Consider the following 18,140-nt stretch of genomic DNA (forward strand, 5'->3'; position numbering starts at 1 on the left):
GAAGTCATGCACTGAGTCATTGTTTGCTTTTAAGATCCCACTGTTTAACATAGACACACATGTCATAATCTGTATATAGTTTCAGATCTAATCACAAAGCAAAACTAACAATTACAGAAAATATAATATATGTATATTTCTTTGCTCTAGTGTGAGTTCATGGGAGAGGATTTTGGGATACAAAACATGGCTTCATTATATAAAGAATTGGGAGGATGATGAGGTGTTCACATAAAGAGAATGAATGCTTTCTTTACAGACAAAAATGAAGTCTGTGTACTGAGGCACGATCTGATATCCTCGTGTTGGTGTTGTTCCCAGATCATCATACTAAAGGTTGTTCCAGGATCAACATTGCAAGTGACCAATCAGAATGTTGTGATGTCATACTTTTGCGACTTCGGGAAAAACCGGCGTAAAACAAAAAACTGTACTTAAGCTGCGAGAAACCGCCTTTGTCCGCCGATCAACGGACCCTAACCCTTTAATAAACGCTAAGCAGAATTGATATTGTCCTTGCAACATTGGAATTTCATAAATGCACGAATGGGTTGGTGCGCAAAAGAATAATGTCACAATAATGTGATTGGTCACTTGCAATGTTGAACCTGGAACAACATTTTCATGATGATCTGGGAACAACACCAACACGACGATATCAGATCATCCGTGCTGAGACAGACAAACTGTGTACTTTTATGTAAAAGTATAAAAATTCACTTGTATATAGATGTGTACCCTGAACAGGGCCTTATGTGTGTCTGTGTGCTAAACGATCCCTGATATTCACCAACATGTAGGTGTGACCACACCAGATCAGGTGACCACATCTCAGAAATCATCAGGGATGACCTCACGCTGCACATGCACAGAGTCGTCAGGAGCTTTCACCACCATGCCACATACCCACATCCCGGTCAGATTCACTTTCATTCAGGTGTAAAGTTTTACTTTAAAGGATGTTTCACAGTTATTCCCCATACTAAGGCTGGAATCTAAATGATCTATGAACCCAGGTTGAACCATATTATATACCTCTTTCCACATCTTATGAGCACAGTTGGTCGTGTCTCACACACGCATATCACACCGATGGAGGTGGCAGCTGCCAGTTTCAGTCAATGACATCATCATCCCCAGGGTGGTAGCTTGACAGTCGCGAGAGGTGTAGCTTGCACCTGTGAGCCGGGGTCTTAAACAGACTTATTGAATACTTAAAAGGGGACACTAGAGTACATGCAATATACCGTGTATAATGTTGAATGTTTGGTCCAGTTGGTGCCACATCGGCATAGAAATAATGTTAGAAATGTACCCAGAAACCAACTGAAATAATAGGCGTATGGGTGGTATGCACTTAATTTTTTTTTGGTGAATCAGTATGAAAAACTCTGACTCCTGCTCACAGTGCTGTCTTTTTAAAGAGAGATTTCGTAATGCGCCGTTTATTGCCATTTCCTGTATCTCTTCAGCTCCTCGTTACTGAAGAATTTACTGCTAACTGAAGATGGCTCGTACCGCACTCCTCTTGTTTTGTGTGGGTCCTCCCAGAGTGGACACCGTGAGGGGACCCGGACTGTGCTTCAGGAATGTGGGTCCATTTTTAGATTTGTGTCACAGACCAGTACACACACACAGACTCCCACTCAGCACTGACCTTGTCACTGGTCAGCAGCAAGACAGGGGTCAGAGGGAAGTTGTATATCACTTTTTTGCACAAACTTTTACCGTAAAGCACGACAGCACTTCCCTTATTTCATAGATAGCTTCTGTTGCCAAGCTACCCATCAGTTATCTTTCATTATGTGTGTGTGTGTGTGTCCCTTCAGAGGAGCATTGACACCAAGTCCATGCCCTGACTTGCAGCCTTGTCTCCAACCTCGTTTTTCTTCCACTCCTTACATATTTTATAACAGGGTCAGTTAGAAGTGTACAGGGACTTCTCACTCTCTTGCCCAATCCCTTCATTTTTTTCTCTTTCAGGGTCAAATGTTATCCTTTTTCTAGCTCTGTGTATCTCATTTAATAGAATTTCTTTTATGCATCTTGCCTCTCATGTTTGTTGTTTATTCTCTGCTGTGGCTCCGGTATCCAGCTCCTTTAGAGAGACCTGGGTGCAGCAGGATTGTAGCATTTGGTGTGCTAGTGCTACCTTCTGTCCCTCCATCCCTCTCTTGCTTTATATCTAATCCTCCCTCAAGTTTCCGTCTGATCCCCCTTCTTGGCATTCCTTTCCCTGGCTTCCTCTTCTGTTCCTTCATCCCTTGTTTTTCCTCTCTGCTAGTGGCATTCCTTGTGTACCTGCAGTGTGCATGCGTCAGAGAGCCTGGGCCAGTACTGTAATAGTAGTGATGCTGTAGCACTGCAGAGGGATGAGGGACCTGTACTACTGCTGCAGTCTGACAGCAAGTCCCAGCCCTGGGTCGTTGACCTCCAACACTGCAGCAACCTCCATGTGTTTCACATGCTTAACCAGATGGGTAGTTTTTAGCATCTGGTGTAATATTCTTCTATCTGTTATGCCATTTATACTTTCTAACAAATCTAGACATTTCTTTTTGTCTTATAAGGGAATAAGGTGAGATCTAATTTATCAAAAAATAGTCATCAAAATGGCATTTAACTGTCACTTAATTACATCATTTGCAGCAAATTTATATATTTTTTCTATATTGTGGTAGTACCACCAAACCTGTGAAAATAAAATGCTAAAAAATGCAACTGCAGTATCTGTGGTTGTTTGAGAAAAGTATTTAATTATGATGTTTTCTATGTAATGCATGAACACAGTAGTTTCACAGACAGCGACAGTATTTCCTTTATCAGATTCATTCCATGTTTTCACGTTAGAAATTAAACCTTTTAGACTGTGCAGCTGAGAAACAACACCAAAGTGTGCATTGAGCGGCGTGTTTATATTTGTGTTAACGCACGTTTGTACGGTTAAAGGCCTGTAATCCTCAGGCACTGAGATCAGACTCCCAAATTAGATCTGATCCCATTAGGATTATTAGCCAAAATATCCAGGGTTAGTTAGGATGAAGGATGCAGGGAATTTAAAACAAAGACAAAGAGACGCAGGGTAAATAACAAATTGTGCATTGTGGGGCAGTTTAATGCTAAAACAGGAAATCATAGAAATGGTGCACTTTAATTACGGTTAAATTAATGCTAATCACCGCCGGGCTCTTTCTTTTTTTGTTCTTAATCTGGTTGATATTTTGTACGTGAGTGTATACTGGGCCAGATGGCCTCACAGCTGCATTGCACACAAACCATGATCTTATTATTTTTGCAGCGTATTTTAGCAACAGTTGTTTATCGCAACCACTTTAGGTGATATAGATAAGAAGTCTAAATATCGCAATGCTAATAAATAGAATAAAAAGAAACCAGGGTGTTTGCAATTTTCTGATGGTCTGTGTTGCAGATTATTTATGAAGCTGTTAACAGTAGGCTGCTTGTCGCTATAAGATGTTAACCAGCACTAATTGTCAGTCTTTTTGCAATCCCATAATATAGGTCTGGTTACTTCCTTCACATTGGATGAACTATTTATAGAATATCACATCATGTATGTTGTTTGGGATTATTTTTTTGCAGATATTGATGTTTGCTGCCATGTCGTGCATAAAGCTCATGTAAATTTCACTGCAGGCTTTGCTGTAAATGACCACTTCTAAATGGTTCCCTGTCATAAGTCATTTGAGAGCTTAAAATGGGTCTGTTTTATAAACGAGACCCCAGGTTTTCATTCTTTTAGGTCAGTATTGGTGTTGGATGCAGGCAGGCTTAGCTAAGTCAGCCTTTATTAAGCCAGAGTGAGATTTTAGCATGCTTCAGAGACTGACCTTGTCCTGTCTAAATCACCTGCCTGGCAGTCTTCCAAGCCACTCTGCTACAGCTGCTCTGTAAGCAGAAACATTAGCAAACGCGCTCCCGGTGCACTGTGGAGCTGTGTATATCATGAGTTGTCATCGCCATTGTGCCTTCATGTGCACAGAAAGCAAAGAGACATTGAGGAAGTGGAAGCTAGCGGATATTCAGCGACACTTTGCACACAAGGATGATGTGCTTTTGTTGTTTACCGAGGTACACAAAGAATTCACGACTCGTCTTGTTTCATTGTCGCCGCGCTCCGTCTTCTGTTTCCTCTCCTAAATTCCTTTTTTCTCCCCTTTTTCTTTTTCTCAATTTTTGTCTCTATTGTTCACTGACCGAATGTGTAGTTACCCCCACACCTCACCCCAATCCCCCTCCATCCTTTTCTCCCTGTAGCTGGCCCTCCTTCCCGCTCCCTCTCCCGTCTCCTGTCCAGTGGCGGTTCAGTGAGGTAGTGATTCATAGCTGCAGTAGGCGCTGCCTGGCGATCATGTGACCAAAGCCTGCCTGACAACATGGAGAATGAACACAGCCTGGCTAGTTTGTGTGCAGCCTCATGCACATGCTCCCTCATGCAAACACACACACGCAAAGAAATACTTTGTCGCATCAGCGCATGCTCACATCCTCTCATCTTTCTCCCAATCTGACATAAACAGCATCACTATGAAGCCACTGGATGTCCACGCCCTTCGCTATGCAGCCAGCTTTCATGATTTTATCCTCTATTACTGCAATCATCCTTCTCATATTTGTCCAAAGCAAAACATTATGACTGAACAGTGCAATACCCTACCCTAATGCAATATTCATAGTCCTGTGCATTATCTTACAACTATAAGCATGCGCAGTGCTTGCTGTTTACTGTTGCAGTCACAGGCACCAGTAAAAGTTTATTGTCAAAACACCCAGTGGTGTGTTTGTGAGTTCCTTTTTATTTCTTTTTTATTTTTGTTGCTTCTTCCTGGAAAATGTGAAAGCAGCACAGAGGTCAGGTGTTTGAGGAAACAGGTTTGGTCCCTGCCGCAGCTCATTTACCATCACCGCGTCATCAGAATGCCCTCTTACAATGCCTGGGTTTACTCAGGCGAAAGAAAATATTCCTCAAACCGCACCCACAAGTTTGAATACATGTCATAGATTCAAATGCTGGGGTTGTCCCAAGTCCCAAATTACCCAAGATGCCAATTAGATAGAAATTCCAGTTTTTTCTAACTCCCACTTCCTTGCTGGCTTTGACACAAGATATCTTTTGTTGTATAATCAATTCTCTTCCTTGTTGTTTATCTTCTGTGCAGGTGGAGCTGGGCAGGAAGCAGGAAGTGGTGGTTTATGACCAGAGTTCCAAAGAAGCAGGGCATCTGTCCAAAGATGGTTTTGTGCACATTCTCATGGGAAAGTTGGAGGGCACCTTCCACAAAGTCTCCCTTCTCACCGGTAAGATGAGTTTCTACATGTGTGTCCATAGGTGCAGGTGCTGAATGTTAAGGACGTGTGTGGTGTTGGTGGTGGTGCAAAAGAAAAGGGGAAAGAGCAGACTTTGTATATCTCAAAGCCTGTTTTCCTTTGTGTGTGTGTGTGTATGCACTGCTATTTATTGTAGCCCGAACAGGTGCACTGTTGTCGTTGCACAGTTTGATCAGCAGATGTCACTCATGAGAACAACAGGACAACAATGTAGCCCTTAGTCAGTTCCCCATTTCTTAACACTATACTAGTGTTCTGACTTCGTGGTGTAAGGTTTGCAGGTATGTGTGAGCACAGGAGGGAGAGGGGAAGTAAACTCCCCTGCACTCTTCCCCTTACCCAGCATCTCTGCAGTAACGGTGCAGCTCAACTTTCAATCCTCTGGCCTTATTTATCCCTGTCGTAGTGTCCACTAAGCACACTGAGATTTATAATTGAGCCGCACCAAGACTGTTAATAGTCGTTGAGTTAATAACATCTTGATTGTGGTGGCTGCAGCTTTTTAAGGGATGATATTACACACACACATATCCACCCGCCGAGGCTTATGAATCTGTCCCAAATATGTCAGTGCAGAATGGGGAGTGTAATCTGCCTCAGTCAGGATTTGAAACGAGGCAGCGGAGGCACGCTGCTCTTGCAAATCTCGGCTCTTCTCTCTGCATCCCCATTCTTCTCCTCTTCCCTCCGCTGGGAGATTAGTGCTTTTTTCATGAGTCATTCACGGATGCCTAGGATTGCCTGAAAGCACACAGCCTCTACAATTTGTCACAGAAGTGTACTGAGCGCATGCTTTGGGTGGACACGCCCGTGCATACAAAGTGCATACACACGACCGCGTTTGATGCCTCACACACACACGAACACAAACGCACACTCTCTGATTGCCGAAAAGCCAGGATTTTGTTAATACTGAAGGACCCCCTGTCAGCAGCTCCCTCCTCGTTATCAATCTCGTCTCGTTCTCGTTGTGTTTCTTCAACAGAGGAAGAAAAAGAGGAATCACACCTCTTCCATTTTTGTCCCCGCTTTTCTGCTGTTTCCACGACAACAGTGGCAGAGAATATTCTCCTGTAGGACTCAGCCAATGGCGTCCGCTTTTGTTTGGGTGGTTGTAATATTGGGGTCAGTGGAGCTAGCAGCAGCGTTGTATACATAATATTTGTCTGTATTTGCAGTGCATGCATGCAGGTGGGTGGTGTTGCATGCATGTGCCTGCATGCATTATGACGTTATGTGAACGATTGCTGTGGGATCTGCTTATGTGGGGAAAAAAGCATCAGTGTGAAGGTGTTAGAGATAAGAATAGGATATGCTTGTCAGGATTTTTAAGTGTTATTAATGTGACAATGTTTATATTATAATTGGGGATGACGGGCATTCTTGTTCATTGCGTCTGTACAGTTTGCAGCGGCGAAGTGCCTGGTGTCTAAAAGGACGCTTGTCTTTTCTGTTACAAAAAACCCCCACAGTGGTACAATGTGTGATTTGTGAACAAACTGAGCACAGAGAAAGTTCAAAGGTCAGGGGTCACGATGTGCCATCTTGGATCTCGAGCTCTTCACAGAGCAGTCAAATCAGGCATGCAAGAAAACTATTTTTCAAAATGGGCCACTGGTTTGACAGAATTACTCATCTGAAGATGTCACACTTGCCTCCTAAAAACCTGGTTTTGTGAATGACCGAAGGCCACCACATGCACTAGCCTTTCCCCAGCCATTCCTCCCACTCACTCACTGCTTTCCCATCCACTCTCTGTACTTTACTGTTAAATAAAAGCCAAAGATGTCAAAAATGAAACCCACCCAAATAAAGTAATGGATTAAATAATGAGTAAAAACTTATGCTTCTTTTTGTCCATCCTTTATTTTTTTGTCCTCTTTCTGCCTCCTCATTCTTGACTTTAATTGGCATTACTCCCGTCTCCCAAATTTAAAAAAATAATTTCCCTCTCCGCCCACCTTATGCTTTTACACCTCCCTTCTACTGAACCTCTGATTTATGCTACTAATAATTCCCGCGGTGACCTCATATCTGACTGAGGACTTATTTTCAGCCTCACACCAGACGTACACACTACGCAGAGTGTAGCACTGGTGCAAATCCAGTGAGGGGTAATGTGGGTGGGTAAAGGAGGGAGAAATGGATTGCGAGATGAAAAGAATCCATAAATGGGATGAACACGGTGAATTCGAGAATAATTATGAAGCTGCCTGTCTGGGGGGAGGTTGATTTTTCTACCTTAAATGTCAGTTATGCAGACGCTTGCCAAAGGGAGATTAGCGCAATATTTCTGAAAGGGATTTATGTTTTTTGCATTTTTAAACCTAATGCTTATTGACGTAAATTTCCTTTAAACTAGGGGGAATAAGACAGGAGATGCCAGATAAGCTGCCTGAATGAAATGTTACACAATCATAATGAATGCCCTGGGAACATATTGATCCCAAAACAATCTGTGACCCCTCTCAGGTTTCCACCATTCAGTAATTGATCAACTGGAAAGCACACGATGTCGTTACATGTGGAAAACGTCGTACTGGTAGCGTTGTCCCAAAAGGGCAATTGTTTTTGTGAATGAAATGACTAATGCAGATTCTCACCCTGTATTAAAGAATGTATTCACGCTGGATGTAGTTGTACTTTGAAAGTGTCCTTGTGAATCCATGCAAGCACAAAGGTTAAGGTTATGCTACTTCATTGATTGCGTGAAAGTGTTTGTGAGAAACATGCCTCTCTCAGGACAGCTGTATTTTTAACACAGTGGTGATCTCACCCAGTTGGAGCTCAAGCTGATGCGTCTTGCCTTTTTCAGAGTTCTGATAGCGTGTGTGTGTGTGTGTGTGTAGAGGGAGAGATCATCACTTGGTTGGAGCCAGCTGCCTCCCCAGTGGCTCTAAAGTTTGTGCATTTCCCACCAATCTGCAAGCACATAGCCAAATTGGAGACAACGCTGAACACTCCCTGCTAGTGTGGGGCTAGGTGGTATGTTAGCTGATGCCAGCTGTGTCATACGTCACAGCAGCCCCGCTATAGAACTGACAGCATGAAATGTTTTGCTGCCGTGTTCTAGTTTCAGCAGTCTAATATGCAAGACAGAATAAAAAGAGAACTTTCAAAAAGGCTACTCATGAGCTTTTTTGAAAGCTCATGAGTAGCCTGGATGAAAAGAGAGTTGGGTAGTGTTTTCAAGTGGAAGGGAGGTGGAGATAAAAATAACAATATGTTTTATTCATAGCACATTTTAGTCCTTTTTTTTCAGGTACTTTAAGTTGAGGGGGTGACAGCTAGAAATTAGGAAATTAAACACATGCAAAAATAGCATTATAAAAGCGCCATGACAGCAGTTGGGTCATAAAGAGGAAATGAAGGTGCGGGAACATGCAGATGTATATGTCATCTGTGTAATGTGTGAGTCTACAGAGTTTTCTGATGTGTGAGATTGCTTCTAATCTTTTCTTGCACCATCTGCCAGTGTTTTTCGTGGGATTACTAAAACGCCCACACCGTTAGGTCAAAGGGAAAAAGGAGAGAAAGGGGACACCAACTGAAATGAGGTAGTGACAAGGGACAAGGGACATGTCTAAATAGTCTATAGTGGCAGCACTTGACTGCACTCATGGTGCAGAGGGAATCCTGAAACAGTTATGTGGCCATAAAATAAAGTTTTCCGGTGTATTGACCCTGTGCACGAGAAAATGCTAACTTCCTGGTTTGAGACCGGATGTAGGGTTGTACGTTTCTGGTAGCTTTACTTTGCGGTCAATCGCTACTGCGAAGACATACTCCAAAATCATGTCCAAAACTCGAAAACGGAAAGATCGCGTTAAGTTACAAAGAGCAGAAGGTGGGAACACTCACCACTGTTGTGTCATAAAAAATCTAATGATCAATTTTGACGTTTAAAGAGTTTAGATCGATCAGTTGTTTACATCACTCAACACAAGCAGAACTGCATCACTGCAGCAGAAGACACATCGTCCACATTCAGAAGCACATCTCTGTATAGTGACTGGTCTTATGATTTAAACAGGCAAATGTTCAGCATTCAAACTACAGGTGAAGAATAGTCAAACCAGATGTTTCCCCCGTTATGTCAGATCAGCTAGTCAAGTACACACCTACACAGCATGTTAACAAACCGTGAAAAAAGCCACACAAAAAATGAATGATTGCTGTTAAGGGTTTCTATACATTAGTATTTACGAAGGGTATGTTGTGACTTACCTTAAAAATTACAGCGGTCCCTCGCTAATAACGCGGTTCACCTTTCACCTCGCTGTTTCGCAGATTTTTTAGTGCAAGTTTGCTCTGAAGTGCAGTACTGTATGTCCACGATGTCCACGAAATGTTTTGCACCGTCAAAAAATAAAATTGGCTACTTGATATCATTTATCGCTGGTTATTTTTAGAACATAACACCCGCGATAAACGAAGGACAGCTGAGAAATATAACATTTGAATCCATTTTCTTCTTCTTTTGCCCTGAAGCGCGGGGAAAAAATATCGACAAGTCCATGAACATCATTTACAGATATATTGGGTAAATGCCCGAGACATCTATAGAAATGTAAATCGCCACTCGATTCATTCATTTGCTTAACTTGATTTGGACTGTAAACCAGGCGCGAACAGTGTTGCCAACTTAGCGACTTTGTCGCTATATTTAGCGAGTTTTCAGACCCCCTAGCGACTTTTTTTCTACAAAAAGTCGCTAAAAAAAAGACGTGAAAGCGCATATCGCTTTTACTCTCAACAAGCAGCGGGTGCTGTAACGCAGTCAGTTCTTCTTTTACTCTTTTACTCTTATGCTGTTTTGTGGATCACAAGGTTTAAAACTACTTATAAACACACACACACAAAGTAACTCCACCAGAGTGCCTATTTCGGGTCACTTTTGCCGGTCCAAGCCCGGGTAAAGGAGCAGGGTTGGAATTGTGACATTAAAAAAACAATAATTGCTAAATTTAATTTGTAGTTCTAAATAAACTCTAAATGCATTTAGGACATTTTTTACTCACTTTGTCTCTTCCACGATGTTATTTCTCTCTCCAACAACATAGATTACAATTACATTAGCATGACCAATTATGCAAATTAGGCGATGACGTCATTTAGCGACTTCTAGCGACTTTTAGGACAGCCAATAGCGATTTTCCTTACTGAGGAGTTGGCAACACTGGGCGCGAATAGGACGCCGGAAACAAAGCTCCCCACAGGAGTTTCCGCACCGGAAGTAGCAAATGCTAATGTGCACATAGTCAATTACCGTAATTGTCAGGCTATAAGCCGCTACTTTTTGCACAAGCTTTGAACCCTGCGGCTTTTAGTCAGGTGCGGCTTTTCTATGGATTGTCCATGATTTTTGTCATATCGTAAGACGATTTGTTTTCTTTGTTCCGCTGTTGTACGGCACTACGTTGCCTGGCGGAAGGGCACGTGATCAGACACACAGTATCGGGGTTCAAGAGTGGTATGTTGGTCACATGTCCATCCGCCAGGAAACATAGTGCCGTACAAGTAGCGCGAAAAACAAACTTCACAGTAGCGCTACTGACTTTTCTTCTTGTTAAAGCCGTGTCACTGCACCTGAGCCTAAAAGGTAGTCCGAATCTATTTTTCTGGTGTGCTGTAGGTTATTGTTATGTACTACATTTGTTACTCATTTATGAAGCACAGTACATGTTTCGTACTTGTAATTACCGCTACTTGTACATATACCTAAAAAGTTATGCAAATATGTACCCATAGTTTTACCCATCAAAATATTAATAAAAGGGGTGTGTCTCCAAACAGCCATCTCTTTCCTGACAATTCCCTTTGTGCATATTCTCTTACATATGATAAGTCAACATTGAAACACCTGCGGCTTTTAGTCAGGTGCGGCTAATGTATGTACAAAACAGGATTTTCCCCTGATTTTAGCTTGTGCGGCTAATATTCAGGTGCGCTTTGTAGTCCGGGAAATACGGTAATCCTAAATTTGAAGTGTTTGCTGCCTTTTCACTATCATATAGCTTTTTAAAAAAATTGTACTATTTCGCTACATAGGTGAGTTAAGAATATTCACTGACATGTTCAGGGCGATGATGTCAGTGAATATTTCAGTGATTTCACAGATGAACAGGCCTCGTCAGGTTCGTGCTGTTTCACATTCCGTTGAAGACACACACGTCAATCAAACTGTTTCACAATAAAATGTGACAAAATGAGTTATGCTATTCTAGTATTGCATGACTCATGTTTTAAGTGTCCAGTAGATGGACAGTGTTGTCCCTGATGCAGAGTCCTATGAACTGCATTGAAAAGGGTTCATTTACATACTGTAGCATGTGATCTGGGGCACAGTTTTTGATTTTTTTTCTGTCTCCCACGCAAAAGCACGCAAGAGGCAAGGCAGTGACATACTGATGGGAGGTATCAGGAGATGAAAAGTGCCTCTCTCTCATTTTCTTTCACTTGCACTTTCTTTGTCATGCACATTGTAAATAATGCACACACATACAGGAGCTGCTGTGTTCCTCTGGGCTTTGATGACATCAGGTTAGAGTGTTATTGCACAGACACGGGGGTACAAAGGTCAAGTAAGTTACGGCTCATTCTCGTGTGCTGTTATACAACAGTGTGGGGAGTGTTTTTTGTGTGTGTGTGTGTGTGCAGACATTAGAGAGAAGCTGAAGAGGTGAGGTAATCATGGGAGGCACAACCTTACAATGCAGCCGTTCAGACATTCCAATGAGCTACATAAGGAGGTCTGTTTGTGAGCATGCATGTTTTTGTGCATGCATGAATATGTGCATATAAAGCAGAGCACGAATGCGTATGAGGCAATGTTTTGGAGTATTTGTGTGAGAAAAGACATAATAGACAAATGAGAGCAATTGAGGAGATGAGGTAATACTCCTTATTTCATCCTGAATGTGTGCGCGTGAGTATGCGTGTGCGTGTCAGAGCCTGTGTGGTCACAGAGCTCGCTCAGAGAGACAGGTCGCACTGCTCGGTGTTTGTGAGCCTCCACAGAAACGAAAGACTTTCTTTCCTTCTGGAGCCCAGCATGAAGTCTGCCTTTCTGAAGCTGAAGCCTGAGGTGAAGAAACTGCTCCACACACACAATTTACACGGACACCTGCAGCGCGCATGTGTGTTTGAGATGCTTCAACAGATGCGGATCACCAGTTTTATGTGATCGGAAACTGCTAAAAATGTATCTGCTGTAAAAGTTTTATAGTTTTGCTTGGGGGTCTGGGTTCGGTCGGCTAAAGATAAACGTGTGATGGAAAATGACGTGATCGATCAAGTTGTGTAAACAGTGTTTGAATGACATTTGCCTACTGCTTTATGCCTCCAGGTGTGTTATCATTGGTCAAAGTGCAGGTCAGAGGTTGCAGACTAATTGTGGATGTGTGTCTGAGGTTTTTTTCTCCCCACCTACAACTTTTCTCTCTTCAGCTTCTCCGTCACCCCCTTCTTTCCTGTGTATACTAACCTCCTAACCTGCCCCTTCTGCACCTCTCTGCTCCTTTCTACCCTCCACCCCCCTCCTACCTCTCAATTACTCCATGGGGAGTTCTAGCAGATCAATGATTTCATTGAGAAGGAGCCAGTGGTGCCATTAGGAGGTGAGCTCACCGTCCCCAGGGAGAACTGACACAGTATTCTCAATGACCTCGCCTTCCTCAGCAATCCTCTTTACATCTCTCCTTCAACCCCCTTTACCTTCCCCCTTACTTCTACTTCGCTTTACCCATACCCTTCTCCTCCTCCTCTTCCTCCTTCCTCTCTTCTGTTTCATGGTGCTGAGAACAGAGCTCTATTTTTAGGCCCAGACTCCTGCGGTCGTCACATCTGGCGCCAGTGGCCTCGATGCTCTCACCCTGGCCTGTAGATACACAACACATACCGGCCCCACCCCAGCCATCACCGCGGGAGCACAAAGGTCAAAGAATAAAGGCTATAAAATATCTATGACATCACCTCCCGCCTCAGAGAAGCGTGACATAGTTTGAAAAGCCCTCTAACTGGACAGTGACATAATGCTCTGTTTTCTGCTTTGCAGGTAATGACCTTGATGAGATATTGGGCAAACCCTTAACTTGTGCACACACTCGAGAAAGCTTGCAAATGCATGCACATGGGGACAGACACTCTTACGCACACACATAAATATGGTAACAAAGCCCAGAGGAGGTCAGTACCAAGTTGCATTTTATGTAACAATGTTCTGTTTCTGCCAGTGTTCTCGCCCCCTCCCCCGTCCGTCTCATTGGCCTCACATGATGAGCTTGATGTCATTTTCCCCTTCTTTCCCTTAAATTTGGGAGAACAAAAACAGGCCAGCATATGTGCATGTTTATGTGCGTGCACAGTGTGATGCACGCGCATGTGTGCGTGTGTGTGTGTTTATGTGAGCTGCTGCCAAATGTTTCCACCATGACGTGATCTCACTGCTCTGCTTGCCTCCTGCTCTTCTTCCTTTTCTCCTCCATCACCGAGTCCCTTGCACACACATGCACACGCATACACAGACGCACAAGAGAAACACATTGTTGTACGCATATACTTTGACATGCAAAGGAGAAGACTGAAGGTTTCTTCCAGATCCCGGTATGGGAGAGATGTGCATAAATTTCAAGTAGTGTGGATATGTCTGTGAATGAGACCCTGGTGCTGATACTTAAGCTTAGAAGAATTAAAATAACTTTAATCGTGGGAAGAAATTAACATAAAGTTCACAGTGATTCAGAATAACTGAGTCGTGTGTGGCAAAGACAAAACATGGCTGTAAAAAATAATCATTAAGGGTTTAAATTAGGGGTTTGTTTACACATGCAGAATTAATATTTGCTTACTTTTTTGATGTTTTACTCTTGGTAAACGTTTTGGCAAAATCCTGTGACGTTGACCTAAATACTTGTTTATAGTATAGGTATTTAAGCTGGTTTGTGTATAGTCTGTTCATACCTTCTGTGTCCTGCTGCATTGGAACTCTAGACTCTATCTAGAGGCCTTTTGAACGTCCCAGCCTGCCCCCGGTCATACATCCATCCAGCAGGGGATAAAAATAGTTTGTTGAAACTGTTACCTAGGCAGTGTCAACACATCGGGTCAACAGGAGCTGAAGCTGAACAGTGTGCTACCCGAAGCTCGCTTCACCCCCATCAGCACCTCATAACTCAAACCTCATCATGAGTTTGGGCCAAGCGCTCGCTAGTTTGGTTGCTACACCGTCAGCTTACCGCTGAGGCGCTTACCCTGACGACTCTGACACACATGTGGAGTGGAAATTTCCAAAGGCAGAAGAAAAGGGAAAGGAGTAGCTAACAATTATGCTAGTTTATCCTACCGAGGCCTGGACTGCATCCACCAGATTCCATTCATGCTCGGACTGCCCACTGCCGCTCCTGTCATAACGTCATTCCTTGGAACAATGGTGGATTCCTGTTTATCACTGGGCTGTCTTTGATGCACTTTATCTCTGGCATGCCACAGAGCTGCTTCCTTATTTACCTACTGAAAAGACTCCACTTTTACTGTGTGGACAAGGTCCATGTCTTTGCAGACTTGTACTTTGTTCCCTTTAAACTTATAGCACCAGATGATCTGCTTTAATATGCTGTTTGCTAATTATTCTCCAAAAAAAGGGTTGAGAAAGGGTCTTCTTTTCCAGACTAGTAGCGGAGGAGTAGAATAGCTGCCTGTTACAGTGCTGATACTTTAAATCCTGTGTGGTTTAACACTTTTCCTGGTATGTATACAGACTTTTTACCGTAAATACATGCTGATCACACACTGAAATGTTTGGGTTCAACCTCGAGGGCTGCTGCTGTTTCCTGATAAAAGAGGGAGATTTTCTATCTCCACAGCAACAGGCTAATTTTGGAGTTCCAGGCAAATCCAAACCTTCAGATTGAGGTATGCAGCAGTTTGTGATCATTCTCAGTCCTCCTCATATCTCCCCCTCTGCGGACACAAAAAACTCACTTATACACACACACATACAGAGATGAAGGCTGGACAGCACTGAGAGGCCACTTCCTCTTGTGTTGTGTAACTACTTCCTGTTTCTGATAAAGTGACATCAGGGTTCCCCAGGGTAAAAGAAAAATATGTCTAGTGAACATGTATGCGCACAAATCTTCTATATATCTATATTTTGTTGTTTTGTATTTGGACTAAAAAGAAAAAGGGAAGCTCAGATATCCCACCAGCTTTACAGATGATTAAACGGCATGATGTAGGTGTTGGCACAGTGGTGCACGCAGAAACAGCTTGCCCAGTTCCTTCCATGGCATTACGTCATTCCCTTCCTATTGTTCTTCTGTAGCTGACGGAGTGATGTCACTGTCGCATTGTGGATGTGACACATTCACACATGCACACAGTGTCCAGGGCACGTAACGGCCGGAAAAGCTAACCTTGACCTCGGGTGTTGCAGTAGCCGCTGTCACCATGTCCTCTACACCCAAATCCAGTCTGCAGGTTACACCCTGCCTTGTGCCGGATCTCTGTCCAGGAGGCGAATTGACTGGAAGAATGACATACTTTTTTTGTTTGTTTTCTTTTCTTTTTTTTCCCCTTTTTGTTGAATTATAAGCTGATTTGTGTTACATTTCCATTTCTAATATGCCTCAATATGGTCAAAGAAACCCTGGGAGTTACTATCACATTGATCAGATAATAGTAGTTTTCCTCTTAAAGAATATCACTTAATCTGAAAACACTCAGTGACAGGCGCAGACAGGCACGGCATATAGTCTGCAGAGAGATGCCCTGGTACAGCCTGAGACTGTCTGAGTTAATTGTAAGACAGGTAGACAAGACGCTGAGCTAACAGAGGAGCAGATGGCGTGGCTTCCAGCTCTGTTGTGAGGACAGTGGATCTGTCAGTCTGCCTGCTGTGCTGGTAGGAGCTAATTAACACTAAACTGATCTGAGACCTGCCTGTCTGTCTGCACGTAGCAGTGAAACAAGCCCATTAAAAACAAACAGATCTGGTGTCAGCTCCTCTCTCTCGCAGTATCGCCATTATAAGACTGATACCACATGCGAGAGACAATGAGAGAGTTGAGGGGTTTTATTCTATGCATTCCAGCTCAGGCCATTTGCATTTAGAATGAAATAGCCATCCGCTCTACTCAAGAGAACCTGTGTAGACAAACTCACCTCTGGGGAAATCAGAGCAGGGTGAAGTGTGTGCTCTTAATGCACGCACACATTCGCGTTCTTCATGTTTTCATTACCGTATAGTCATGGACATGGTTTCTGCACATATTCAGCCTGTTTTGCACACACGCATGCATTATTCATCCATATAAAACCGCAGAAAACAGCTGTAAGCTGTCTCGCTGTATAAAGCTAAAGTTAACATTTATTTTATATGCACTCAAAGTGAATGCACAGGCTTCATATGCACGCAAGACACACACGCAGTGGCCAGCAACGATTCATATTGAAACTTAACAGTCCCCCTTTGTCTCCACATGCATACACAGACACACACACACCATTCAAAACCTCAAACTGGTATTTTTAAGTAGTTCATCTGGTTTATGAAAACCCGTCTGGTCCTGAAAGCCCCTTTGGTGTGCTTGATAGCTTACCCTTTTTAGCTTCTCCCCATTTTGTGTGTCTGTGTGTGTTTATACTTTGTGGAAATGCTTGAGTGAGTGTCTAAAAGTCTAAACTAATTTCTTGCCAGTGAGACAGATTTACTGGTGCAGTAACCCTCGGGTTCTGAGCTTCTCCAGGGGCTTAAGTTGTTTGGAGGGTAGGGGGGGTCTGCCGAATGAGTGCTACGAGCTAGCATCCCTCGAGGCTGTGCAGATAGAGATCAGACTGCCTCCTGCCCAGCCTCACACATGACCAGGTGGTGCATCAGTGCACCCCTAACCTTGTGCCTCCTTCTCTCGATTGCATCTAAGAACCACCATCCACCACCTGCCCTTCCCTCCGACTCCCTGTTTTCACTTCCTCAACCCTTTTGATGTTATCATATGTAACGAAGACGTAAAGCTTCTCTATATGTCTGAGAAACTCACATATTTACACACTTTTCTGTTCTAAAAAGTAAAAAGCGGAGCAGAAAATTTCAGTAGTGTGTGCAGATTAATGGTGGTGCAATTATTGATGTTTGAGAAAGAGTCCAGATGAGCACACACACAATACCGGTGACATTTCTAACGTCCCCTGGCAATATGACAGCATCATTTCATCTCCCTATTGATTCAAACAGCCCCTCTTCCTCGCCAGTATCCTCCCATGACTTAATCTCCCCCTCCTCTTCTCTTCTTCAGCACTTCCCCCTCCCTCAATTGCTCCATTCCTCGATCCATCCTCCCCTCTTTCTCCCCTGGTGACTACCTCACCCCCCAGGCATGGCAGCTGTGTTCTCCTGTAGGCATTACATCACTGCAAGAGCATCCTTGTTACTGATCCCCTGACAACCAGCACTATCAACACATTTTTGCTCACACACACACACGCACACATGTGCAGTGATCATACACCTGTGCAAGAGTGCATAAACTTGTATTTACACACACAGGCACAAATAACTAGACTCTATTCCTATCCCTGGAGCACTATTCTCTCCTTTCTCTCACCTTTGCACCAGTCATCCTTCTCTCCCGCTCTCTCTCTCTCTCTCTCACACACACACACACATGCATTAACTGACAGTCTTCATCAGCCTAACCTGCCCTATCCAGAAGATGACGTCTCTCTTTCCTGTGATATCCTGACAGATGATCCACGGTGTAGAGTGACGCTCCTGTTGCTGCCTGTCTCAGTGG

General features: G+C 43.4%; 1 protein-coding gene across 3 annotated transcripts in view; it reads left to right on the top strand.

The window, feature by feature from the left end:
- dusp8a (dual specificity phosphatase 8a) overlaps positions 1 to 18,140 on the top strand; it is a 44,377-nt gene that overhangs the window by 14,518 nt on the left and 11,719 nt on the right. For all 3 annotated transcript variants that reach the window (XM_085166566.1, XM_085166565.1, XM_085166567.1), the window contains exon 3: positions 5,181 to 5,319. In XM_085166566.1, the coding sequence (XP_085022692.1) occupies positions 5,181 to 5,319 (139 nt within the window). The remainder of the gene's footprint in view (positions 1 to 5,180; positions 5,320 to 18,140) is intronic.

The sequence above is a fragment of the Neolamprologus multifasciatus genome, chromosome 7 (genome assembly GCF_963576455.1).
Source record: "Neolamprologus multifasciatus chromosome 7, fNeoMul1.2, whole genome shotgun sequence".
Classification (NCBI taxonomy): Eukaryota; Metazoa; Chordata; class Actinopteri; order Cichliformes; family Cichlidae; genus Neolamprologus; species Neolamprologus multifasciatus.